The sequence below is a fragment of the Myxocyprinus asiaticus genome, chromosome 36, assembly GCF_019703515.2.
Source record: "Myxocyprinus asiaticus isolate MX2 ecotype Aquarium Trade chromosome 36, UBuf_Myxa_2, whole genome shotgun sequence".
Lineage (NCBI taxonomy): Eukaryota > Metazoa > Chordata > Actinopteri > Cypriniformes > Catostomidae > Myxocyprinus > Myxocyprinus asiaticus.
In genome coordinates, this window is record NC_059379.1 from 32761534 (window position 1) to 32785529 (window position 23996).

Genomic DNA, 23996 nt, shown 5'->3' on the forward strand with positions numbered 1-23996 from the left:
TCTTTGCAGAATGCATTCTGTTTCACATTTTTAAAAGTATTAAGTACTATACAATGTATACCACGCAGTAAGCTCACACCTAAGGCTATGTTCGGAATGGAATACTTGCTCACCACTTAAGTCCCATCCACACTAATGCATTTTCATTTGAAAATGCATTGATTTTGTTACATTTATGCCTCTCATCCACACTGGAACAGTGTTTTCCTTCATCGAAAATAGAACGTCCATTTTAAAGGAAAAGTGATTGGCATGGATGTGGCCTGACTGAATCAGCACAGTATACAGTGTATACTGCTTACTATTTATTTATTTTTTGTTTGTTTTAAACAGTAGTGTGCTATATTGTTGTCACATGACCTCACTATATTTGTCACATGGCTTTATCACATTGCATGTTTAATTCAGTAAGTGGCATGAAGTTATCATTGTGGAAATATGCATTTCTAATCCAATTTTGTGCACAAATGTCTTAACATTTGACAGTACAAAATAATGTGTCAAATTAAAGATACTTTAATAATATTACTTTAAGTTCATTTGGCACACTGAAAATGGATGAGAATAATAATTTTCTTACTTGTCTTGAGTATTATACTTGAGTATTTTTGTCCTACTGTATTTTATCTTAAACATGTAAACATCCTCAAAAAAAAAAAAAAAAAAAAAAAAACTTGTTGAGAAGCAGAATGTTACTGTCATGATTCACTGTTGTTTGCCCTGTATTTTGCCTCTGTCATCTGTTCCACCCAGACTACACTTCCCATAATCCCCTGCCCTGATCACTTCCAGCTGTTCCCTATTGTTCTCACCTGTGTGTCATTTACCTCGTTTATCCCTGTATATACAGGTGCATCTCAATAAATTAGAATGTCGTGGAAAAGTTCATTTATTTCAGTAATTCAACTCAAATTGTGAAACTCGTGTATTAAATAAATTCAGTGCACACAGACTGAAGAAGTTTAAGTCTTTGGTTCTTTTAATTGTGATGATTTTGGCTCACATTTAACAAAAACCCACCAATTCACTATCTCAAAAAATTAGAATATGGTGACATGCCAATCAGCTAATCAACTCAAAACACCTGCAAAGGTTTCCTGAGCCTTCAAAATGGTCTCTCAGTTTGGTTCACTAGGCTACACAATCATGGGGAAGACTGCTGATCTGACAGTTGTCCAGAAGACAATCACTGACACCCTTCACAAGGAGGGTAAGCCACAAACATTCATTGCCAAAGAAGCTGGCTGTTCACAGAGTGCTGTATCTAAGCATGTTAACAGAAAGTTGAGTGGAAGGAAAAAGTGTGGAAGAAAAAGATGCACAACCAACCGAGAGAACCGCAGCCTTATGATTGTCAAGCAAAATCGATTCAAGAATTTGGGTGAACTTCACAAGGAATGGACTGAGGCTGGGGTCAAGGCATCAAGACACAGACATGTCAAGGAATTTGGCTACAGTTGTCGTATTCCTCTTGTTAAGCCACTCCTGAACCACAGACAACGTCAGAGGCGTCTTACCTGGGCTAAGGAGAAGAAGAACTGGACTGTTGCCCAGTGGTCCAAAGTCCTCTTTTCAGATGAGAGCAAGTTTTGTATTTCATTTGGAAACCAAGGTCCTAGAGTCTGGAGGAAGGGTGGAGAAGCTCATAGCCCAAGTTGCTTGAAGTCCAGTGTTAAGTTTCCACAGTTTGTGATGATTTGGGGTGCAATGTCATCTGCTGGTGTTGGTCCATTGTGTTTTTTGAAAACCAAAGTCACTGCACCCGTTTACCAAGAAATTTTGGAGCACTTCATGCTTCCTTCTGCTGACCAGCTTTTTAAAGATGCTGATTTCATTTTCCAGCAGGATTTGGCACCTGCCCACACTGCCAAAAGCACCAAAAGTTGGTTAAATGACCATGGTGTTGGTGTGCTTGACTGGCCAGCAAACTCACCAGACCTGAACCCCATAGAGAATCTATGGGGTATTGTCAAGAGGAAAATGAGAAACAAGAGACCAAAAAATGCAGATGAGCTGAAGGCCACTGTCAAAGAAACCTGGGCTTCCATACCACCTCAGCAGTGCCACAAACTGATCACCTCCATGCCACGCCAAATTGAGGCAGTAATTAAAGCAAAAGGAGCCCCTACCAAGTATTGAGTACATATACAGTAAATGAACATACTTTCCAGAAGGCCAACAATTCACTAAAAATGTTTTTTTTATTGGTCTTATGATGTATTCTAATTTTTTGAGATAGTGAATTGGTGGGTTTTTGTTAAATGTGAGCCAAAATCATCACAATTAAAAGAACCAGAGACTTAAACTACTTCAGTCTGTGTGCATTGAATTTATTTAATACACGAGTTTCACAATTTGAGTTGAATTACTGAAATAAATGAACTTTTCCACGACATTCTAATTTATTGAGATGCACCTGTATATATATTGCCCTGATGTCTGTGTAACCTTTGTCAGTTGTTATATGTATATGTGTTTTGACCTCCTGTTTATGACCAGTTCCAATCGTTGATGTTTCCTTTGTTCCTGTGTTTTCCCCTCATGGATGTTTTCTTTGTTCCTGTGTTTACCCCATTATTTTGTACTTTATTTATTTATTTATTATTAAAGTTTGCCGCACTTTGATTCCGCTCTCGTGACCTCCTTCCTCACGTTACAGAACAACTGACTGAACCAAAATGGATCTAGTGCCGTACTTTATTCAGTTGAGCTGAGTGAACTTACCCATCAGCGAATACTCACATCTTTTTAGCACCGTTGCCAGACACACGGTTTTTCTGATTCCCACCTGAAATCAATCTACCGGACCGGACTCCTAGCTCACAGGTGGAGGGATTTGCCAAAGACAGGAGACTACACTTGGGAGGAATACGTGAGTTTAACATTGGAAACACTCGCTTCAGAGGATCCTCCTTTCTCAATCCCAATCCCGGCTTCCGAGTCTTCCACGCCTGAGTCTGCCCCAGAACCATGTCACAGCCACATCTGAGTTTGCTCCAAGCCATGTCACAGCCACGCCTCCATCTGCTCTGTACCCTGTCACAGTCACACCACAGTCGGCTCCACGCCACGTCACAGCCACGCCTGAGTCTGCTCCATGCCAGGTCAAAGCCAAGCCTCCCATGGCCCCTGTCTCCAAGTTGAATGATCCACAATTGTTATCGGTGTGTTGGGCCACAAGAACCCTTCCTCACATTATCAGCGCCCACACCTGCCATGGCCAATGAACCAATGTCCACGCCTACCACGGCCAACAAGCCAATGCCCACGCCTGCCACGGCCAACGAGCCAGAAGCCTCAACCGTCCCGGAGCCAGCGTTGCCAGTCTCATCCGTCCTGGAGCCAGTGTTGCCAGTCTCGTCCATCCCGGAGACAGCGTTGCAAGTCTCGTCCGTCCCAGAGCCTGCGTTGTCAGCCTCGATCTTCCCGGAGCCAATGTTGCCTACGTTGGCCATCCGGAGGAAGAGGAGAAGAAAGGCTTCCATTTCCAAGTCTCTACCCATACCCATGCCCACGAGCACAGAGGTCGTTTCCAAGTCTCTTCCCATTCACGCGACCATGGAGATCGTTCCCGAGTCTCTGTCCATGCCTATGACCACAGAGGTGGTTCCCGAGTCCCTGCCCGTGTTCACGACCACAGAGGTCGTTCCCGAGTCCCTGCCCGTGTTCACGACCACAGAGGTCGTTCCCGAGTCCCTGCCCATGTTCACGACCACAGAGGTCGTTCCCGAGTCCCTGCCCGTGTTCACGACCACAGAGGTCGTTCCCGAGTCCCTGCCCATGTTCACGACCACAGAGGTCGTTCCCGAGTCCCTGCCCGTGTTCACGACAACAGAGGTCGTTCCCGAGTCCCTGCCCGTGTTCACGACCACAGAGGTCGTTCCCGAGTCCCTGCCCGAGTTCACGACCACAGAGGTCAATCCAGAGTCTCTGTCAATGTTCACAACCACAGAGGTCGTTCCCAAGTCCCTGCCCATGTTCACGACCACGGAGATCGTTTCCCAGTCATCCAGGACTCCTATTCTCGAGCCTCCCATGGCTCCGCCTTCCACGGCTTTGCCCCTCGAGTCTCCCATGGCTCCGCCTTCCACGACTTCGCCTCTCAAGCCTCCCACAGCTCCGCCTCCTACGGCTCTGCCCCTCGAGCCTCCCATGGTTCCGCCTTCCACGACTTCGCACCTCGAGCCTCCCACGGCTCTGCCCCTCAAGCCTCCCACGGCTCTGCCCCTCAAGCCTCCCACGGCTCCACCCCTCGAGCCTCCCATGGCTCCACCTGCCATGGCTCCGCCTGTCACGGCTCCGCCTTCCATGGCTCCGCCCCTTGAACCTCCAACAGCTCCGCCCTCTGAGTCCTCCATGGCTCCACCCTCTGAGTCATCCAAGGCTCCGCCCTCAGAGTCTTCCACGGCTCCACTCCCTAGTCTGTGGTCACCTCCCAGGCCTCCTGACCCTGTTTTAGACCTGTGGTCAACAACCAGGCCTAATGACCCCGTCTCTAGTCTGTGGCCGCCTCCTAGGCCTCCTGACCCTGTTTCTAGTCAGTGGTCGCCAACCAGGCCTCCTGATCCAGTCCCTACCCTGAGGTGGTCTCCTGAGTCTCCTGGCCGTCCGCCTAATCTGCTCTGGTCTTCTGGGTCTCCTGGCCATCCGCCTGATCTGCTCTGGTCTCCCTGGTCTCCTAGCCATCTGCCTGATCTGCTCTGGTCTCCTTGGTCTCATGGCCATCTGCCTGATCTGCTCTGGTCTCCTGGGTCCCCTGGCCATCCGCCTGATCTGCTCTGGTCTCCTTGGTCTCCGGCTCCATCTTGGCCCTGCCTCCCTTACCTGCCTTCCTTGGATGTCAGGAGCCACCCATTAAGGCGGGGGGGGGGGGGGGGGGTTGTTATGTCACGATTCACTGTTGTTTGCCCTGTATTTTGCCTCTGTCATCTGTTCCACCCAGACTACACTTCCCATAATCCCCTGTCCTGATCACTTCCAGCTGTTCCCTATTGTTCTCACCTGTGTGTCATTTACCTCATTTATCCCTGTATATATATATATTGCTCTGATGTCTATGTAACCTTTGTCAGTTGTTATATGTATATGTGTTTTGACCTCCTGTTTATTGACCAGTTCCAGTCGTTGATGTTTCCTTTGTTCCTGTGTTTTCCCCTCATGGATGTTTTCTTTGTTCCTGTGTTTACCCTATTATTTTGTACTTTACTTATTTATTATTAAAGTTTGCCGCACTTCGATTCCGCTCTCGTGACCTCCTTCCTACAGTTACAAGTCATGTTTTCAGAGAAATCTAACAAAATTTGGTGGAATTTATGCTTAAAACATAAAACTTTTGCCAATGGGTGAGATAAATAAACTAGTTTTCCCTTTGAATCAAGTTTTAAATTTCTTACCCCACAGACAATTTTTTTCTTCTATTTTTCTATTTAACATTACTACTGCATTTTGTTACATTTCTCTGAAAACAAGACAAAATATCTCATGTCATTTTGCTTCTCAAGTAAGTAAATGTATCTTGTTTTCAGAATGTTGAGATTTTCACTGAAAAAACAAGACAAAAATATATTTTGCAGTGAGTAAATTTCATCACTGCCTGATCCAGTATTCGACCGAGTAAGCTAATTTGTATATGCCTGTTGTTTTGTATATTGTCCTATATTGCAGCAGAAGTAAGAGAAGAAGGGGTAGAATGTTATTCTGAAAACAGCCTGATGTTTTTTGCCACTCTATGCATAAAAGTTTTACGGTCTATTTGACTGGGAGTGTGTGGTTCAGACTGCATACAAACTCCTTGTAACCTAGATGCAGTGGTGCATGGGAGACGTGGGTTTTCTGCTGTTTGATCTCTATAGGAGGGTTGCAGAGAGCTTCCTCTCTAATCTCTGTCTCTAAATGAAGGCCGGCACTTCAGACAGGAGATCCAAGGGAACGTAAACAACACCACAGGAGGCACGCTGGTGGCATGGCTGCATACTCACCGAGGGAGGTGTGCTCCTCTGAGTCTACGGTCTCACACACAGACACAAACAAACACAACATAAAGGTGTACCCACCTGACAATCTTGTAACATCATGCCGACTGTATAACTGTTTTTATATTAAAGCATATAGTAAGATGACAACTAGAATGTAAACCAAAATATTGAGCCTGTTTACATGCACAACAATATGCTGATTACTCTCTAAAATCAGCTTATTTAAAAAATCGGACAAAGCAAGAAATTTGTGTTTACATGACATTTGAAATAATCATGTTATTTTCTGCTTCTGACGTCAAACCGTGAAGAGGCGTGCACTCAATACGTGCGCACATTGGATGAGCCAGCATGAACACCAGTTAAGGTGTTTACGAGCCACGCGAAATTGGCGTAATGGGCAAAAATCTACCGGAGTCAATCGGTTTATTCTTATTAATAAACTGATAAAGGAATGCTGTTTATTGCATTTACATGACCACATGTGTTGTCGGCTTATTTAACATAATCGGTATAAGAACGTGGATGTAAACGTGCTCAATGTCCTGTCAAACTAACTGTAAAGAACTTATCATTACCAAACACAGAGCCAGCATCTGAAGTAGTAGTCGACCGATATAGGTTTATATGTACTGTATAAAAAGTATATACACTGTATATATATGTCGGGGGGCCCTAGGGGGGCACCATTTTACCCTAGGGGGACACCAGAAACTCCACCGGCTGCCCTTCCTCACATGTTTTACGTTATTTAACCCTATGTTGTGTTTGTTTTGTGCTAACACATTTTGACCGGCCCACTAAGATTTGTTTATCAATCTCCCATATTGCATATATTATCACAAGATAATGCATTAGGTCTTTTTATCAACTTCTTTTTTGGTAATTATGACAGGTTTTGTACTCCTTTTTTGAACATATATATTTTCTATATACTGTATATTTTTATTAATAGAAGGATTAATTAAACTGAGCTTATACCAGGTCAGTGGAGGGCTCTCTTTGCAGAAAACAACAACAAAAAACATAATAATTACATAATAAATTGATAACCACTTGCTTGATCTGAACAAAATAGGTGTCATTTTAAAGCTTAGAATCAGGACTTTACAATGCATATACACTAGCTGATCCTATCCTACCAATTCTTAAATAATGCTGTTTAATTTGCTGACAAATAAGAACTGTTTTGTTCTCATCATTTGCAAATATGTTATCAAAGCAATTATTTTCAGAGTTGGTAAAACCATAAAAAAGATGAGATAGCCATGTGTTATGTAACATTGGAAAGGTCTCAATTAGTTGAATGCAATGAGTAAATATGTTTCACTCAGAGGCAAACTGTCTTTTTGTCAAATTTTTCCTTATTACTTCCTGAAACATACATGAAACATAGACAACGATGTATCGTAACTTACAGCAGACTATCCCGATTCAAACAAGCCCAAACACAACATAATATAAGTAGATCTTGAAATATCCCTCAAAGAGTGTACACGGAAAGACGCTGCACAAAAGGGTGCTCAACACACTTTTTTTTTTCAATTAACATTTTTATTGATTCATAACTTAACACAAAGAAAAAACCACAACATTATATATATATATATATATATATATATATATATATATATATATATATATAATCACATTTAACATTAAACCCCCACTATAACCCCTCTCAATCACCCACCCTGACCCCCCACGAATACCCCTGTGGTCAATAAAATACAAAAAACAAACACACACACACACACACAAAAGAAAATACAAAAATCAAGTATAATTAAAACTAAACTACTCTCTCCACCGCCTCTCCTCAAGAGTCCCCCAAAAACACTAAATAGTTGCCCCATTTCCTATCAAAAAACATTCCCAACTCCCATCCTCCTGCTCGACCCCTCCTCGAAAGCAGCCACCCTCCCCATCTCTGCACACCACCCCGGGAATGAGGGCACTCCATCTGACTTCCATCCCCTTAAAATAACCTGCCTACCAATCATCACACTGGTCAAAACCCAATTTTCTGTGTACTTCTCCTCCAAATGTATGACCGCCCCATCTCCCAAAATACAGAGTCTGGGGCAGAATGAAATTTGAGTGCTCAACACATCACACACAAAACTCTGCACCTTCAACCAAAATTCTTGGATCTTACCACACTTTCCAAAAAAACATGGGTTGTGTCTCCATCTTCTGATTGGCATCACCAGCAGGTGGGTGTGTCTTTAAGACCAAGCCTATACATTTTAGAGGGGGTCCAATAAAATCTATGTAAAATCTTAAATTGCATAAGGCGCACCCTTGCATCTCTAGATGGAGACTTGACATTTTTTAGAATCCTAGCCCACACTCCCTCCTCCAATACCAAGTTTAAATCTTTCTCCCATAATCTCTTGAGAGAAGTTAAAGATCCATCCCCCAGATTCTGAATTAGCAGGGAGTAATACACTGATGCCTCATGACCTTTTCCAAAAGCAGTAATCACCTCTCCCAGAGTATCTGCCGCTTTACGGTGGTGTGTGCTACTCCCAAAAACAGAGCAGAGCAGGTGGTACAGCTGTAAATACCTATAGAATTGAGATCTGGGAATCACAAAATGTTGAACCAAATTTTCAAAAGATCTCAATACTCCACTCCCATATAGGTCACCGAGTGTAGTAACCACCCTCACAATCCAGTTTGACCAGCACAAAAGGGACTTATTAATACATAATTTGGGGTTTAGCCATATGCTCGAGTCAACATTTAAATAAATGTCAGAATTAAACACTCTGGACACTTTTGTCCATACCGAGTGCAAATGCGAGATAACGGGGTGTAACTTAACTTCTCCGATTAGTTTGATAGAAGGGCTTTACAGTGGCGAAATAGGGGAAAGAACTTCCTGTTCAATACAAAACCAGGGAGGGGCTCTCTCAGGTGGAAGCAACCAATGAGCCAAATGTGTGAGACCGAACGCCTAATAATAAAACAAAATCTTGGGTAGACCTAGCCCACCTTTTTCAATCGGCCTATGTAACTAATTTAAATGTAATCTGGGATGCTTAACATTCCAAATGAAGGACTTCGCTATGATATCATATTGCTTGAAATAAGAGAGGGGGACATTTACAGGGAGAGATTGTAACAGGTAGTTAAATTTTGGAATTCAATTCATATTAATAACATTAACCTTCCCAATCATAGATAAATGCAATGAAGCCCACCTGCCCACATCACTCGAACACCTTTTTATTAAGGGATCAAAATTAACTCTGACTAAATCAGACAAATTTGCTGGGAATAAAATGCCCAAATACTTAATGCCCTATTTGGGCCACTGGAAGGTGCCCAGCTGGAAAACTGGGCAGTACGCTGTCAGAGGCAAAGCTTCGGATTTGACCAATTGACTCTGTATCCCGAGAACTTAGAAAAGGAATTAATAATTCTGTGAAGGCAAGGCATAAATCTAGTGGGGTCGGAGACAAATAATAAAATATCATCTGTGTAAAGCAAAAGCTTATGCGCCACACCTCCCTCCACCACCCCTGGAAAATCATCTTCCCTACTTATCGTGGCTGCCAATGGTTCCAGGGCAAGACAGAACAATAATGGGGAAAGAGGGCAACCCTACCAGGTGCCCCTATCCAGATTAAAATAATCTGAAATTAATTCATTTGTTTGTACCGCTGCTACCGGATGTCTATAAAGTAAATTAATCCATCCAATAAAAGTATTCCTGAATCCATATATTTCCAAAATCTTAAAAAGATAATCCCATTCTACCATATCAAATGCCTTTTCAGCATCAAGTGAGATGGCAGCGACCGGAGTCTGATCATTCGCCACTGACCACATAATATTGATGAGATGCCTAATGTTGTCAGAAGAGCTGCGGACCTGAATAAACCCCACCTGATCTGTATGTATAAGAGATGTCATAACTTGACAATATTTTAATGTTCAACTGGATCAGGGAATTGGACAGTAACTCTTACACTCACTTGGATCTTTGTCTTTTTTAAGAATTAGACTGATCCGGGCTTGTGTCATGGTTGGCGGAAGCTTTCCATTCTTTAATGATTCTGTATAAACTTCTAACAAAAGTGGAGCCAGTTCTGTAGTATAAGATTGTAGAGCTGAGGAGGGCGGGGCCGGGCTGGAATGAGACACACCCGGTCCCCAATCAGCCTGGGGCGCGCGAGGGATAAAGGCGGCCGGGGACGACAGTTCGAGAGAGAGAGAAACACAGCACAGCTGTCTGTAATTCTCTCTCTCTCGAACTGTCGTCCCCGGCCGCCTTTATCCCTCGCGCGCCCCAGGCTGATTGGGGACCGGGTGTGTCTCATTCCAGCCCGGCCCCGCCCTCCTCAGCTCTACAAAGATCTAAAAAACTCTGCGGCAAAGCCATCCGGCCCCGGAGCCTTGCCTGTAGTCAAGGCCTTAATTACCTCGCTAAGCTCCTCCAAGTTTATCTCAAAATCAAGATAATTTTTTTGCTCCGTCGTCAGTTTAGGGAGTTCTAATGATTCCACAAAATGTCTAATATCCTCATCAGTAGATGAAGATGTGGAACTATAGAGATCAAGATAGAATTCTTTAAAAGCATTATTAATATCAGTATATTAATACTAATATAGTAAATATCTTACCACCAGCAGATTTCACTGAGGGAATGGTAGAAAAAGACTCTCTCTGCTTTATATATCTAGCCAAAAGCTTCCCTGCATTGTCCCCTGACTCAAAGTATGACTGTCTTGCCCTGAATATCCAAAACTTCACCTTCCGAAACAAAATAGTATTACATCTGTATTTCAATCGGGTCAATTCTCTGAGGCCATCAGATGACGTTCGGCGCTTCAGCTCTGCCTCGGCATTTTTAATATTCCCTTCCAACTCCACGAGTTCACGTGCTTTTGATTTTTGGATGAATGATGCATACTGTATGATCTGACCCCTAAGAACCGCCTTAAGTGCCTCCCAAGCCATGCCCACAGAGGATACTGAGGACCAGTTGGTCTCCATATAAACACTGATTTCAGCCTTTAACATTTGTTGGAAATCAAGATTTTGCAAAAGGGATACACTAAAGAGGCAACTACATGATTTATTTTTCTCTATATGTGGCAACACCTCTAAACTCACCAGGGCATGATCTGAGACTAAGATGTTTCCAATTGAGCAATCCACAACAGATGAAACGAGGGACTTAGATATCAAAAGAAAAATAGAATAAATCTTATGGACTGATGAAAAAATTTATAGTCCCTACCAGATGGGTTCAAAAGTCTCCAAATATCTGTAAAACCAAGATTATTACACATCCTGTGAAGCGTCAGTGTTGCTCTAGGGGGCTTGCACACTTTTGCTTCACTATGATCAAGGACTGAGTCCATCAAAAGCTTAAAGTCTCCTCCAAATATTATATCATGAGGGGTGCCAGTGGTTTGCAACATCCCTTCAGGATCTATAAAAAAGCCCTGATCATCAGCGTTAGGTGAGTAAATATTAGCCAAAATCTACCTCTGCCCCTGAATTTCTGCTAAAACAATAATGACTCTTCCTAATTTATCTTTAATCTGTTTGAGACATTTGAATTGTAGATGATTATTTATCAATGTAATGACTCCTCTGCTCTTACTTGAGCCAGCACTAAAGAAAACATGTCCACCCCCTATCTTCCCAAATTTTTCAGCTTCCTGTGGGGAAAGATGTGTTTCTTGAAGAAACACTATATCATATTTCTTACATTTAAGAAAATAAATAACCTTCCTTCTTTTTATGGGGTGCCCCAACCCATTCACATTCCATGTGGAGAGAAATAATCCACTCATATTAACATTTGACATTTTTAACATATTAGAAAAAATAGATTTAGAATTACATAACAGAAAATAATCTATAAAACAAACTCCAGCCAATAGGCAGAATAAACACAAAGAACGTATAGATTCATTCACAAAACTGTCTGGAAGGTGTGTTCCTCCACAAAACAAATTCCAGCTGCTAGCAGAACCAGCACAAAAAATAAATAATAATAATAATAATAATAATAATAATAATATATATATATATATATATATATATATAAAGCTGTTCAGTTTCCTCGGACAGTCAAACGAATGTTCAGTGAGCCGGCTGTTTCATAATTGCAGCAGATGACTTAATCCTTCCAATGTCCTGCAAGAAATACTCCACAAAACAAACTCCATCCAATAGGAGGCATAAGCACAAAGAACGAGCAGTTTCATCCACAACTGTCCCGAAGGAGTGTTATTCCACAAAACAAACTCCAGCCGCTAGGCAGAATCAGCACAAAGAGAAACAAAAAGGCGCCCAACTTCCTCGGACAGTCAAGTGTATGTTCAGCGAGACAGCTCACTTGAAGGCTCGTGAGAAACACACCATGACTTCCTCAGTCCATTGATTTTATGAAAGATATTGCTTGTTGTGGGCATGTAAATTATTTGCGGCCAACCTTAGTATCTATTCTCAATTTGGCCGGGAACTTCAGTGTAAAAGCAACCCTTCGTCGATGCAAAAGTTTCTTGAAGGAGTGTTATTCCACAAAACAAACTCCAGCCGCTAGGTGGAACACAAAAAGGAACTAAAATGGCGCCCAGCTTCCTCAGATATTAGAGTGTATGCTCAGCAAGACAGCTCACTTGGGGGCCACATGAGAAACACCAAATGGTTTACTCACCCCATTGTTTCTATGAAGGACAATGCTTTTTGTGGGCATGTAAATATTTTGCGGCCATCCTTAGTATCTATTCTGAGTTTGGTGGAAACATCAGTGCAAAAGCGATCTTCCGTTGATGAAAGAATTTCTTGCATTCCTTGAATCGATCATGTTTCTCTCTTGTTGAATTCGCAAAGTCTGGGAACAAGAAAATGCTGTGGTTTTTCCAACAAAACTTTCCTTTGCTCCTTGCCTCACGTAACACAAGATCTTTATCGGATGATCTCAGACATTTGGCTAGAATTGATCGGGACCTGTCTCCCTCAGCCAATTTGCGAGCCAGGACCCTGTGAGCTCACTAGATTTCCAGCTTATGGCTTATGTCGAGCAGACTCGGAAAGAGCTCGTCTAGGAATTTCACCATATCTCTGCCTTCTTCATGCTCAGGAATTCCAACAATTCGGACGTTGTTTCGCTGGCTAAACAAAATCCTCCAGTTTTTCCAAAATGCGTTGCAAATCTACTTTGGTTGCTAGCAGATTAGCAACTAATTCCCTCTCCGATGACTCCAGATAATCGATCCGTCTCTCGACGTCCCTGATTCTTGTAACCAACCAACAGCAAGATCCTCTAAGTCAGCAACAACTTTCGTCAGCATCACAGACATGTTGGACAGTTGCCGTGGATTTCTCCCGCCGCACTGTCCAAACTGAGTCCCTGGTCTGCGGGCCTGTCAGAGGTTTCAGCTTGAGCACGTAAGTGTCTTTTAATATCTCCAGAGCCCAAGGATTTTGAATTCTTTACCATGCTGACTTTAAAGAACATATATGTAGCAGGATGTATCAAATCTCACCGGTTTAATGACATAAAAATAATTAAAAACTAGCAAAGTGCACAGAGCTCGCCGTTTACATGTCCGCTCCTCACATGGTGTCACGTGACTCTGCCCAACACACATTGTGTGTGTGTGTGTGTGTGTGTGTGTGTTTGTGTGTGCACATGAATCAAAGTTTGTAATATAATGTCAGTGCTGATTAGTTTAGTTCATAGCTTATTTAAAGATTTTGTTTTATTTTTTTATTTTTTTATTTATGAGAAATATACTTTCAGAACCAAGAGTGTTGAAATCGTGGGCAGTCAATGTGCTATATAAATAGGCCTATTTATGCATTGGCTATACTTTTATTTAAGAATTCATATGAGCATGGCCACAGTTCATAACAACAAGAGTGCCAGAGAAGCCAAGGCAATCATCAAATACCGAAATTGAAACAATGACTTCACAAGTATAAAGACACACACACAGAGAGATGCACTCACACACACAGCAAGCATTGTGCTGCTATACCTACGAAGAATTTATGTTTTTCCTGGCGTCTTTATTTATTTTGGTGTAGGTGCTGCGGGTGGGTGGATCGTCTGGGTCTGTTTGTGCTGTCTGTCTTTTTTGTTTGGTGTATTTAAAGAGATTTAAAGAGTTTGGTGTATTTTTTTTTTCTTCTTGTTGTTCTTCATCTTCTTTTAAGCGGCTATGATGTATTGTGCAGTAAGTTACATTGCAAAAAATAAATAAATACAATTTTCTTTATCAGTATTTTTGTCTTGTTTTCCAGTAAACATATCTTAAATTCTTTAAACAAGAAAAATTAACTTGAGAAGCAATTTTTTTTTACTAAATATTAAGAATTGTTTCCAGCAAATATTCTTGAATTAAGTTTATTTTGTTTTTTTGTTTTTTTAAGCAGAAATCTAACGAAATTCTCTCAAAAGTCTTTTTATCTCACATAATTTTGCTTCTCAAGTAAAAATTAATCTTGTTTTAAGCATGTTTTAAAAAATTAGCTGGAAAACATGATAAAGTTGTGCATGCATAGCTGTAAGCTGACTAACATCACACTGCAATGCTGATGAACAGCATGAACTCAGACAGGGAGGCAGTGAAGGTATGACTGAGATGTGGCACTTCAATGTTTCACTTTTTCATTGTGTGTGTTAGCTGTACTTCCTGTCTTCGTTCCTCCGGCCCGCTTAGACAGTGAGGGAATCTGGGCGGACTTCTGCCCACATGACATTTCTGTGCTCTAGCAGAGTGATGTGTTCAGTTCTCCCTCCCTCTCCTGCTCTTCAAAGCTTCGACATGTCATTTCCCACCACAAAAACAGAGGTGGGAAGACTCGCTGGCGCTACCGCTGCCTCAGGGTGTCTGGCGCTAAAGCCGCCTGCAAATACAGCAAGCAGCGGAGGAGGGGAAAAAATATATCTTATGTGTTAAACAAGCTTTGTAAAGTCAATGGCATCAAACTCTGTGTGAATTTCTGCCTATGTTTGTGTGTGAGAGCTAACTATCAAGGTATGATGCCTACAAGAAAAGTAAACGAGTGAACAACTATAGACAAATTAAAAATAAAACTATGTAGTGCAGTCCTAGTCAGTGGTCCCACGTATTTGGACACTTAAAGGGATATTCTCTCTTAATTTACTCACCCTCATGCCATCCCAGATGTGTAACACTTTCTTTCTTCTGTTGAACACAAATGAAGATTTTTAGAATAATATTTCAGCTCTGTAGGTCCTCACAATGGAAGTGAATGGTGACCAGAATTTTGAAGCCCAAAAGTTACATAAAGAAAACATAAAAGTAATCCATACGACTCCAGTGGTTAAATCCATATATTCAGAAGCGTTATTATAGGTGGGAGTGAGAAACAGATCATTATGGAAGTCTTTTTATACTATAAATTCTCCTCCCTGCCCAGTAGGTGGCGATGTGCACAATGAATGCAAGTTGCCTAAAAACAAAAGAAGAATGTGAAAGTGGAGAATGATAGTAAAAAAGGACTTAAATATTTATCTGTTTCTCACCCATATATCACTTCTGAAGACATGAATTTAATCACTGGATTCATATGGATTAATTTTATGATGCTTTTAGTTGTTTTTGAGCTTCAAAACTTTGGTCACCACTCACTTGAATTGTATGGACCTATAGAGCTGAGATATTCTTCAAAATATTGTTTGTGTTCAGCAAAAGAAAGTCATACACATCTGGGATGGCATGAGGGTGAGTATTGATGAGAGAATTAAATTCCTTTAAATCAAATGGATAAATTCCATTGCATCAGATAACAAAATAACAAACCAAATAACATTTGCAAACACATGATGCTAGACCTTTACTCTACTTACTTTTAACCAACTGGTCCCAAGGTGATTTTTTAGTGGATGAAGTCAGTTCCTCTTATGTCATACAGGTGTCCAAGCAGAGTAAACACATGTGTAGCTCATCACAAGTGTTGGGTGTAATCTAATTACAAAGTAATTACTGTAATCTAATTACTTTTTAGTAAGAAAGTAGTGTAAGGTATTAATTTTTTAATTCTTGTAATCAGATCACTGCACTCTAAGTCTGGCCATATGCAAAAGGTAAGGAAAACATCCTAAAATATAAATCTGTGACACATACATTCGGGCTTATTGTAACGACTACTGTGTGGTGGCAACCGTAGAAACACATTAAAGCACACAAGGTTTGATAATTACAGAGGAGGTCAGATAGACATGAGGGATGAGCCAAATGATAATCTATTATGACATGACTGACACAATGTGCACATTGTGAATGGCTTGCCATTTTCCTCACAGGCATTTCAGTAGGACCAGCATGTGCAGGTCCAGTTGTACAACACTCCCAGATCTAGCAATTATGCTCTTGGATTTTGCACCTCTGTGGTTCACCAAATGTGCAAGTTATTGACTGGAACACAAGTAAGCAAATTTAACCATGCAAAGTGGAGCATTGCAGGCTGTTCTCAGCAATGTTGACACAAGATTGTACTAAAATCACATTTGTTCATGATGCACACAGATGTCAATTCAAATAGCTGAATGGAAACTTTCACCAAAACGGCTGTCTAATAGGCGAATACAATAAACTCCTAAGATCATGACCATTTAAAATCAGTGCCAGTTAAAGGGGTCATGACAAGAGGAATAAAATTGTCCTTGATCTTTTAACATACAGGATCAGAGGTCGTTGTATTATAAAAACAAACTGAAAGTTTCAGAACTCTCCTCATCACTGCAAAAAGAGCATTTGTTGAAACCAAGCTGCCAAAACAACTCGTTCTCTACTTCCTCCACATTGTGATGTCACACTGTGTTAGACATTTGCATCTGACCGCCTCCACAACAACACATCAATGGCCACTTTATCTTTTTACTTCCGTAGCCCCGCCCAGTAGTGTGGAGCAGTGAGATGGCAAGGAGAGAGCAGGTCAGACAAGAGCAGAGAGCCAATCAGAACAGTGGGCATTTACTGTCAAGTCTTAAAGGAGAAGCAGCACCAGAAGTGAGTGTTTCTGACAGAGGGTCAGAATGAGGGTGGAAATGATCATGTTTTACAAATATCTTGTGCAAAAAAAAAAAAAAAAAAAAACTTTACTAATATTATAAGTGAACCTCAATGAACATATTAGGATAATAAAAAAAGGCATGTCATGACCACTTTTAAGAATCCATGAAAACGCTTAAAAAGTGAAGGATTTTTGTATCACTCCTCTTGTGTTCGTGCCATTCTAAACTAAAGTGTAAGAGCAGTACAGATGTGTTAAGAGCCATCTGTCTCTTTACATTTAATTTTGTGACATTACATATTTTAGCCAACAGGTGGAGGCAAAAGACCATTTTTGTGTGTAATATGAGCCAGTTGGTGATGTAAAGCAAGTCAGCATCACTCAGTGTTTATATTCAACCGTGCTCCGTAATCGCTCTTATTACTACTACACTACTAAAGCTAGGAAATAGCTTTAAACGGCTTTAAACTAATAACTTCAGCATTAAGGCTCATCACAGCTGAGAGACAAAACAGACTGATTAATTACACAAAGTCAAGGCGTTTAACTCTTTCCGGAGTTTCCACATTGGAGAGGACAAAATGGCGGAGGACATTGCGCTTTCTATAGTGAATTACTCTTGTGCACCGGCTACTGCGAAATAGGAATACCCCCGCTTGGATGGCTATTTTTCCACTGAGAAAATTGGATGCATTTCACCAAAATGCCATTGTCTTCAGAAAGCTGACTAACAGACTACAGCGTCATCGTCAGGTGATCGTACATGCTCCATATCTCTCTCTCTCTCTTTCTCTCTCTCTCTCTCTCTCTCTCTCTCTCTCTCATACACACACACACACACACACACACACACTTGTTTGTTCAATAACATGTTAGAAACAGCCCAAGCTGTGGTACTAGTAGTTGGACGCATCATTTGGTTTGAACTAGCAACGGCAGATTCTGATCCGTCACGTAAAAATGTAGTTCCGTGCACAAATGCATTTTTTTAGGGCCATATCACACTCTTGCTCTTAAGATATTGATTTGTGCATGGAACTACTTTCTTACATGATGGATCAGAATCTGCCATTGCTGGTTCAAACCAAATGATGCGTCCAAGCCTTTGTTAGTAATTAAAAAATGTCACTTCAGTAATAGTATCATGGTTTGTGCTGTTTCTAACAAGTTATTGGGTAAACAATGTGTGTGTGTGTGTGTGTGTGTGTGAGAGAGAGAGAGAGAGAGAGAGAGAGAGAGAGAGAGATGGAGCATGTGCCATCACCTGTTGCCACTCCCAAGCAGAGATGCTGTCAGCTTTCTAAAAATCAGCTTTCTCAGTGGAAAAATAGCCATCCATATTTCACGGTAGCCAGTGCGCAACAGTCATTCACTATAGAAACCGCAATCTTCTCTGCCATTTTAAGCAGTATGTCATTGTCCTCTCCAATGTGGAAAGAGGTAAGCGCCTTGAGTTTGTGTAATTAATCAGTGTGTTGTGTCTCTCAGCTGTGACGAGCCGTAATGCTGAAGTTGTTCGTTTAAAGCCGTTTAAAGCTATTTCCTGGCTTTAGTAGTGTAGTACACAGTGAAGCGTCCAAGTGATGATGGTGTGAGACCATTAGTACTCATGGAACGTCTCTCGTCCAATCAGATTCGATGACCGGAACTAACTGTTTTGTGTGTGTGTGTGTATATATATATATATATATATATATATATATATATAGATTGATAAATATTTTTATATTGGTCAATTATTTATATTTGTGTTATGTATTTGTGTGTTTTGCAGAAATAACTTGCACTCTTATGTGAATAAACATGATGACAAAGAACTGAAATGAAAAATGACAGCTGCCCCATAGGACTGAAGAGCATAACTGAGCCATCCTGTTAAAATGTGTGAGAGAGTAGAGAAATCTAAGGGAAAAAACAAGAGTAAAGACTCAAAGTCCCCTTATACTCTCTTGGGTAGGCCACATACAGTAAAGTGCCATGGGCCCTGAAAAAAATAAATAAAAATAAAATAAAATAAAAAATAAAGGAACATGAGAATCAGGCCTTTGGGATTAGATGTGCAATAGAACACGCTGACAATTTATAGCTCTGTGCGAGTCTGGATGAAACGCCCGCTATTGTGACTTACTAAGACTTTATTTCAGGAGTCTGTCTGTGCCATGCTAGCAACCAAGTATGTTATAACGTGGTGCTGTGGCTGAGAGGATTTTGGCGCTATCACCTGACATAACACCATCTTAGGGAGTTTGTTTTTATCGAGGGGGGTGAAACACAAACTCTTCAGTTTGTGGTGTGAAATTACATTGTGAGGAATAACTTGCATAGGTTCTTTATAAGCCAAAACTTTTAATGTAAATAAACTTCTGGTACATTATAGAGCATAACTTAATACTGCAAGTTAAGAGATGCTCCTTGCATGTTCAGTAAGTGTGGATGTTTTACAGTTTTGTTCACTGCATTTTAGTCTCGTTGGCAAGTAATATTTGTGTTTGTGTGCAAAAAAACTGTGAATGTGAGGACAAAAACATGCTGATGCAGTGGAGTTTGTAAAAGCACAAACAACAACCACAGCCATAAACAAGCATGCACTTAGCTATCTAAATGAGTTATATTGCTTTATATATATATACACATACATATACATTTACATTTATTCATTTGGCAGACACTTTTATCCAAAGCGACTTACAAAAGAGGAAAACATAAGCGAATCATTTTACGAAAAAGTGCCATATTACAAAGTTTCACTAGCATCAGAATAGTATTCAAAACAGATTTTATTAGTGACTGGTTAAGTGTTTTTAGTCGTTTTTTGAAGACAGGAAGTGAGTCAGCTTCACGGATGGTGTTGGGAAGGTCATTCCACCAACGTGATATGATGAAGCTGAAAGTCCGGGAAAGTAATTTAGTGCCTCTTTGTGTTGGTACAACAAGGCGACATTCCTTAGCTGATCGCAGGCTTCTGGTGGGCGCGTAGCTCTGCAGAAATGATTTTAGGTATGCTGGAGCAGACCCAGTGACTGTTCTATATGCCAGCTTTAATTTGATACGTGCATTAACCGGCAGCCAGTGGAGAGAGACAAGGAGTGGTGTACCATGCGCTCTCTTTGGTTCATTAAAGACCAGACGTGCTGCTGCATTCTGGATCATTTGCAGGGGTCTAACTGCACATGCAGGGAGGCCTGCAATGAGAGTGTTACTGTAGTCCAGTCTAGTTATGACAAGTGACTGAACAAGCAGTTGTGTGGCATGTTCAGAGAGGAAGGGTATTATCTTCCTGATATTGTAGAGTGTAAATATACATGATCTTGCGGTCTTTGAGATGTGGTCTGTGAAATTTTGTTTGTTATCGATGGTTACCCCTAGATTTCTGAATGTTTTATGGAAGGCGTTACTGTAGTTGCACCCAGCTGCACGGTGATGTTGTGTTCAACAGCAGGGTTGGCTGGAAAGACAAGGAATTCGGTCTTGGCTGGGTTGAGTTGCAGGTGGTGTTCCTTCATCCAAGCTGAGATGTCTGCCAGGCAGGCAGAGATTCAAGCAGTCACTGTGGTGTCACTGAGCTGGAAAGTTGAGTAGAGCTATATATACTGCTGTGGAAAAAATTAAGAGACCACTGCAAAATTTTAAGTTTCTCTGGATTTACTATTTATAGGTATGTATTTGCCTGATTTTCTGCCTGATTCAAGCCTTGCTGAAGCACCCCCAGATCATCACTGATCCTCCACCAAATTTCACAGTGGGTGTGAGACACTGTGGCTTGTATGCCTCTCCAGGACTCCATCTAACCATTAGATGACCAGGTGGAGGATCGGTGATGATCTGGGGGTGCTTCAGCAAGGCTGGAATCAGGCAGATTTGTCTTTGTGAAGGACGCTTGAATCAAGCCAAGTACAAGGTTATCCTGGAAGAAAACTTGCTTCCTTCTGTTCTGCAAATGTTCCCCAACTCTGAGGATTGTTTTTTCCAGCAGGACAATGCTCCATTCCACACAGCCAGGTCAATTAAGCAGTGGATGGAGGACCACCAGATCAAGACCCAGTCATGGCCAGCCCAATCGCCAGACCTGAACCTCATTGAAAACCTCTGGAATGTGATCAAGAGGAAGATGGATGGTCACAAGCCATCAAACAAAGCCAAGCTTCTTGAATCTTTGTGCCAGGAGTGGCATAAAGTCACCCAACAGCAATGTGAAAGACTGTTAGAGAGCATGCCAAGACGCATGAAAGCTGTGATTGAAAATCAGGGTTATTCCACCAAATTTTGATTTCTGAACTCTTCCTAATGTGACCCGCAGAATAACTATTTTCTGTTTTTGTGTATTTCCTGGTGGACGCGCTCGGCGCATACTTGTTAGTAAAGGTGCACACTAGGTTCAATTCTTTATTGAGCGCACGTGTGTTCTATTGACTTGATTAGCGCACACTAATGATTTGATCAGCAGTGGCATTGTTTCAGTGTGGATGCTTCTGTCTCCCTGTGAGCTGTTTGTTCCCTGCGAGCCGTGCAGTCTCTGAGCTGTTTAATGCTTCTCGTGCATGTCATTTTCACAAGAAGCTGGATCAACCTGGCAGCTTTAGGCACTCTTTCCCTATTCTGTGTTGAGTTCCGCCTCTTGGCTGATTTCATTTATTAGCGTGCTGCAAATACTCATTTTAATAAATGATTAGGTCGAGGTGCATCAATGTGGCGAGTCTGACAACGTGTGGCACAAGCCTTCTCTATAACGGTAAGGGTGTTTTTATTATAGGGTATTTGGGCAAGACTGTTAAGTGTCTCCATTTAGATTTCATAGTTGATCTAAATTATTTATTTTATTTTTTTAAAGGTGTGGTGCAGCCTTGTGTGTATAATGCTAACTGCCGTTTTTCTGCTGTCGTTTTCTACTGTTGTTTTCCTATTATTGTGTTTTGCCTGCTGCTCTTTGGTACAGTCGGCTCATAAAACTGTTTGTTATGTTTGAACGAAAATGCTCTATGAACATATTTTATGTGATTAAATGAGTTTGCTCCGTACTGTACATTACAGTTTGCACAGCTATTGTCTAAACATTATTGCAGTGGTTTTGTTTTTGGTTCTATTTGTTTTTGATATTTTTGTTTGTTTGTTTTCTTTGGTTATCAATTGGTCTATTTATATTTTGTTTTGATACCTTTTTGGTTTAAATTGTCCTCATCTTCATACTTACTGGTTTTAATTTATTCAGTACGTTATTTGTAACAGAAGGGAATATGACTTTTGCCTTTGTGTGTGGTTTTGATCACTTTGCTATTTGAGGTTGTTTTACAGATGGTGTGAAGTGTCTGCACTGAAAATCTAGGGGCAGGGTTTGCAATATGGATTAGCCCCCTTCCTTACTGCCTTGGTGTTATACGTTGTTTTGATTGATAATAGTTTTATTTATTTTTGCAATTTCTCTATCAAGTCTGTTACCAGCTGATACCTTGTTACGGCAATTAATTGGTAAACTGTGTTATCTATTTCTGGTACAATCACTCAATCAAGTCTCTTACCATCTGATATACTGTGTTGGTATTTAACTTGTAAGCTGTGGTTATTTTTATGAAGTTTCTGTAAGTCTTTTTACTCTGTTTAATAAACTCTGCTATTTTATTTTAGGAAGTCACACCTCAGTCTCTTATTCAAATAACGTACCAAGGGGCACTATTTTGTTTGTAACTATTCTGGGCTTACTTTAAATGTTTGTTACTTGGTTGTAATTCCAAGGTGGCGTAGTCTGGTTCTTTAATTGTATACCCAAGATCTGGTTACAAACTTGCCATATAGTCGGCAGGGTGTTTATTTTGATGTAATGAGCAGCTATTTAGGCTCTCTCCATGGAAGAAGAGATGCAGCAGTTGCGAGACCTGGTAGTTCAGCTTAAGGCTGATAATGAACGCCTGCATCAGGACCATGATGAGGTTCAGGCAAGTTCTAATGCTGCTTTCCCTGAGGTTGTAAATGAACAGGAGCCAGTATTGAATGTTCAGAGATCTTCCTCTGTTAATCCAGTAATGACGGAGAGGTTGATTTATGTTCCAAGAGAGAGAAAATGTCCTGTTTTCAGAGGCCGCACCAGTATTTCCTTAGCAGAATGGCTGGAAGAGGTTATTGCAAGTATGCGTGTCCGCCATTTATCTACAATTGACAAAGCATACTTCATTTATGACAATTTAGAAGGGGAGACTGGGGATGAGATAAAATACAGGCCTAGGGAAGATCAAGAAGAACCAGATAGAGTTATTTCTATTCTGAATGAATTGTATGGATGTTCCGTTTCTTACATTGTTTTGCAGTAAAATTTATTTTCTAGACGCCAGCAAGAGGGAGAAACATTGCAGGAATTTTCACATGCTCTCCTATGTTTGATGGAGAAAGTAGTTAAAAGCGCACCAAATGGTATGCCTAATTCTGAGGTCCTTTTGCATGATCAATTTGTTGAGTACGTGCAGGATCCCTCTCTTCGTAGGGAATTAAAACAGCTGGTACACCGTAATTCTAGTGCTACATTACTAGATGTGAGGGATGAAGCAATTAGGTGGGAACGGGAGGGTATGTTGGGGGTAGTCGAGGCCGAAGTTATTTCACTTCCTCTACTCATGGCATGCAATGTGGGGTTTATGGGTCTTCATCTAATGCTGCTGGGGCCAATTTAGCAGAGTTAAAAGAATTGCTCAAGAAGCAGCAAGAGCAGCTTGATCACTTATCCCGTAATGTTGCGTTGCTTCAGAATGACCCTAAGAGAACTTATCCCAGGCTGGCTAGTTCTAAAAAAATTTCGGCCATTTGTAGGCGGTGCCAGCAACCTGCCAATTTTGCCAGAGAATGTAGCAATCAGAACTCTTCCTCCAGGCTACCTCCCCCTCCTTTACACTCCCCTGAGCCTTCTGTATCAAGGCCTCAATCCTCTGTCACCTTTCAGGAAAACTAGAGCCTTCTGTTCTTCAGAGCCACAGTTCAGAAGGGTTTGTGTTTGGCTCTGAAGCTGTTCCTTCAGGTGTTGAA

General features: G+C 41.2%; 1 protein-coding gene across 2 annotated transcripts in view; it reads right to left on the reverse strand.

Moving 5' to 3' along the window:
• Window positions 1-1274: 1274 nt before the first annotated feature.
• a1cf (apobec1 complementation factor) overlaps window positions 1275-23996 on the reverse strand; it is a 259844-nt gene continuing 237122 nt past the window's right edge. Inside the window, exon 11 of one of the 2 annotated variants that reach the window (XM_051673745.1) lies at window positions 1275-1956. In XM_051673745.1, the coding sequence (XP_051529705.1) occupies window positions 1832-1956 (125 nt within the window). In that variant the 3' untranslated portion in view covers window positions 1275-1831. The remainder of the gene's footprint in view (window positions 1957-23996) is intronic. The other variant, XM_051673743.1, reaches the window with a different exon arrangement.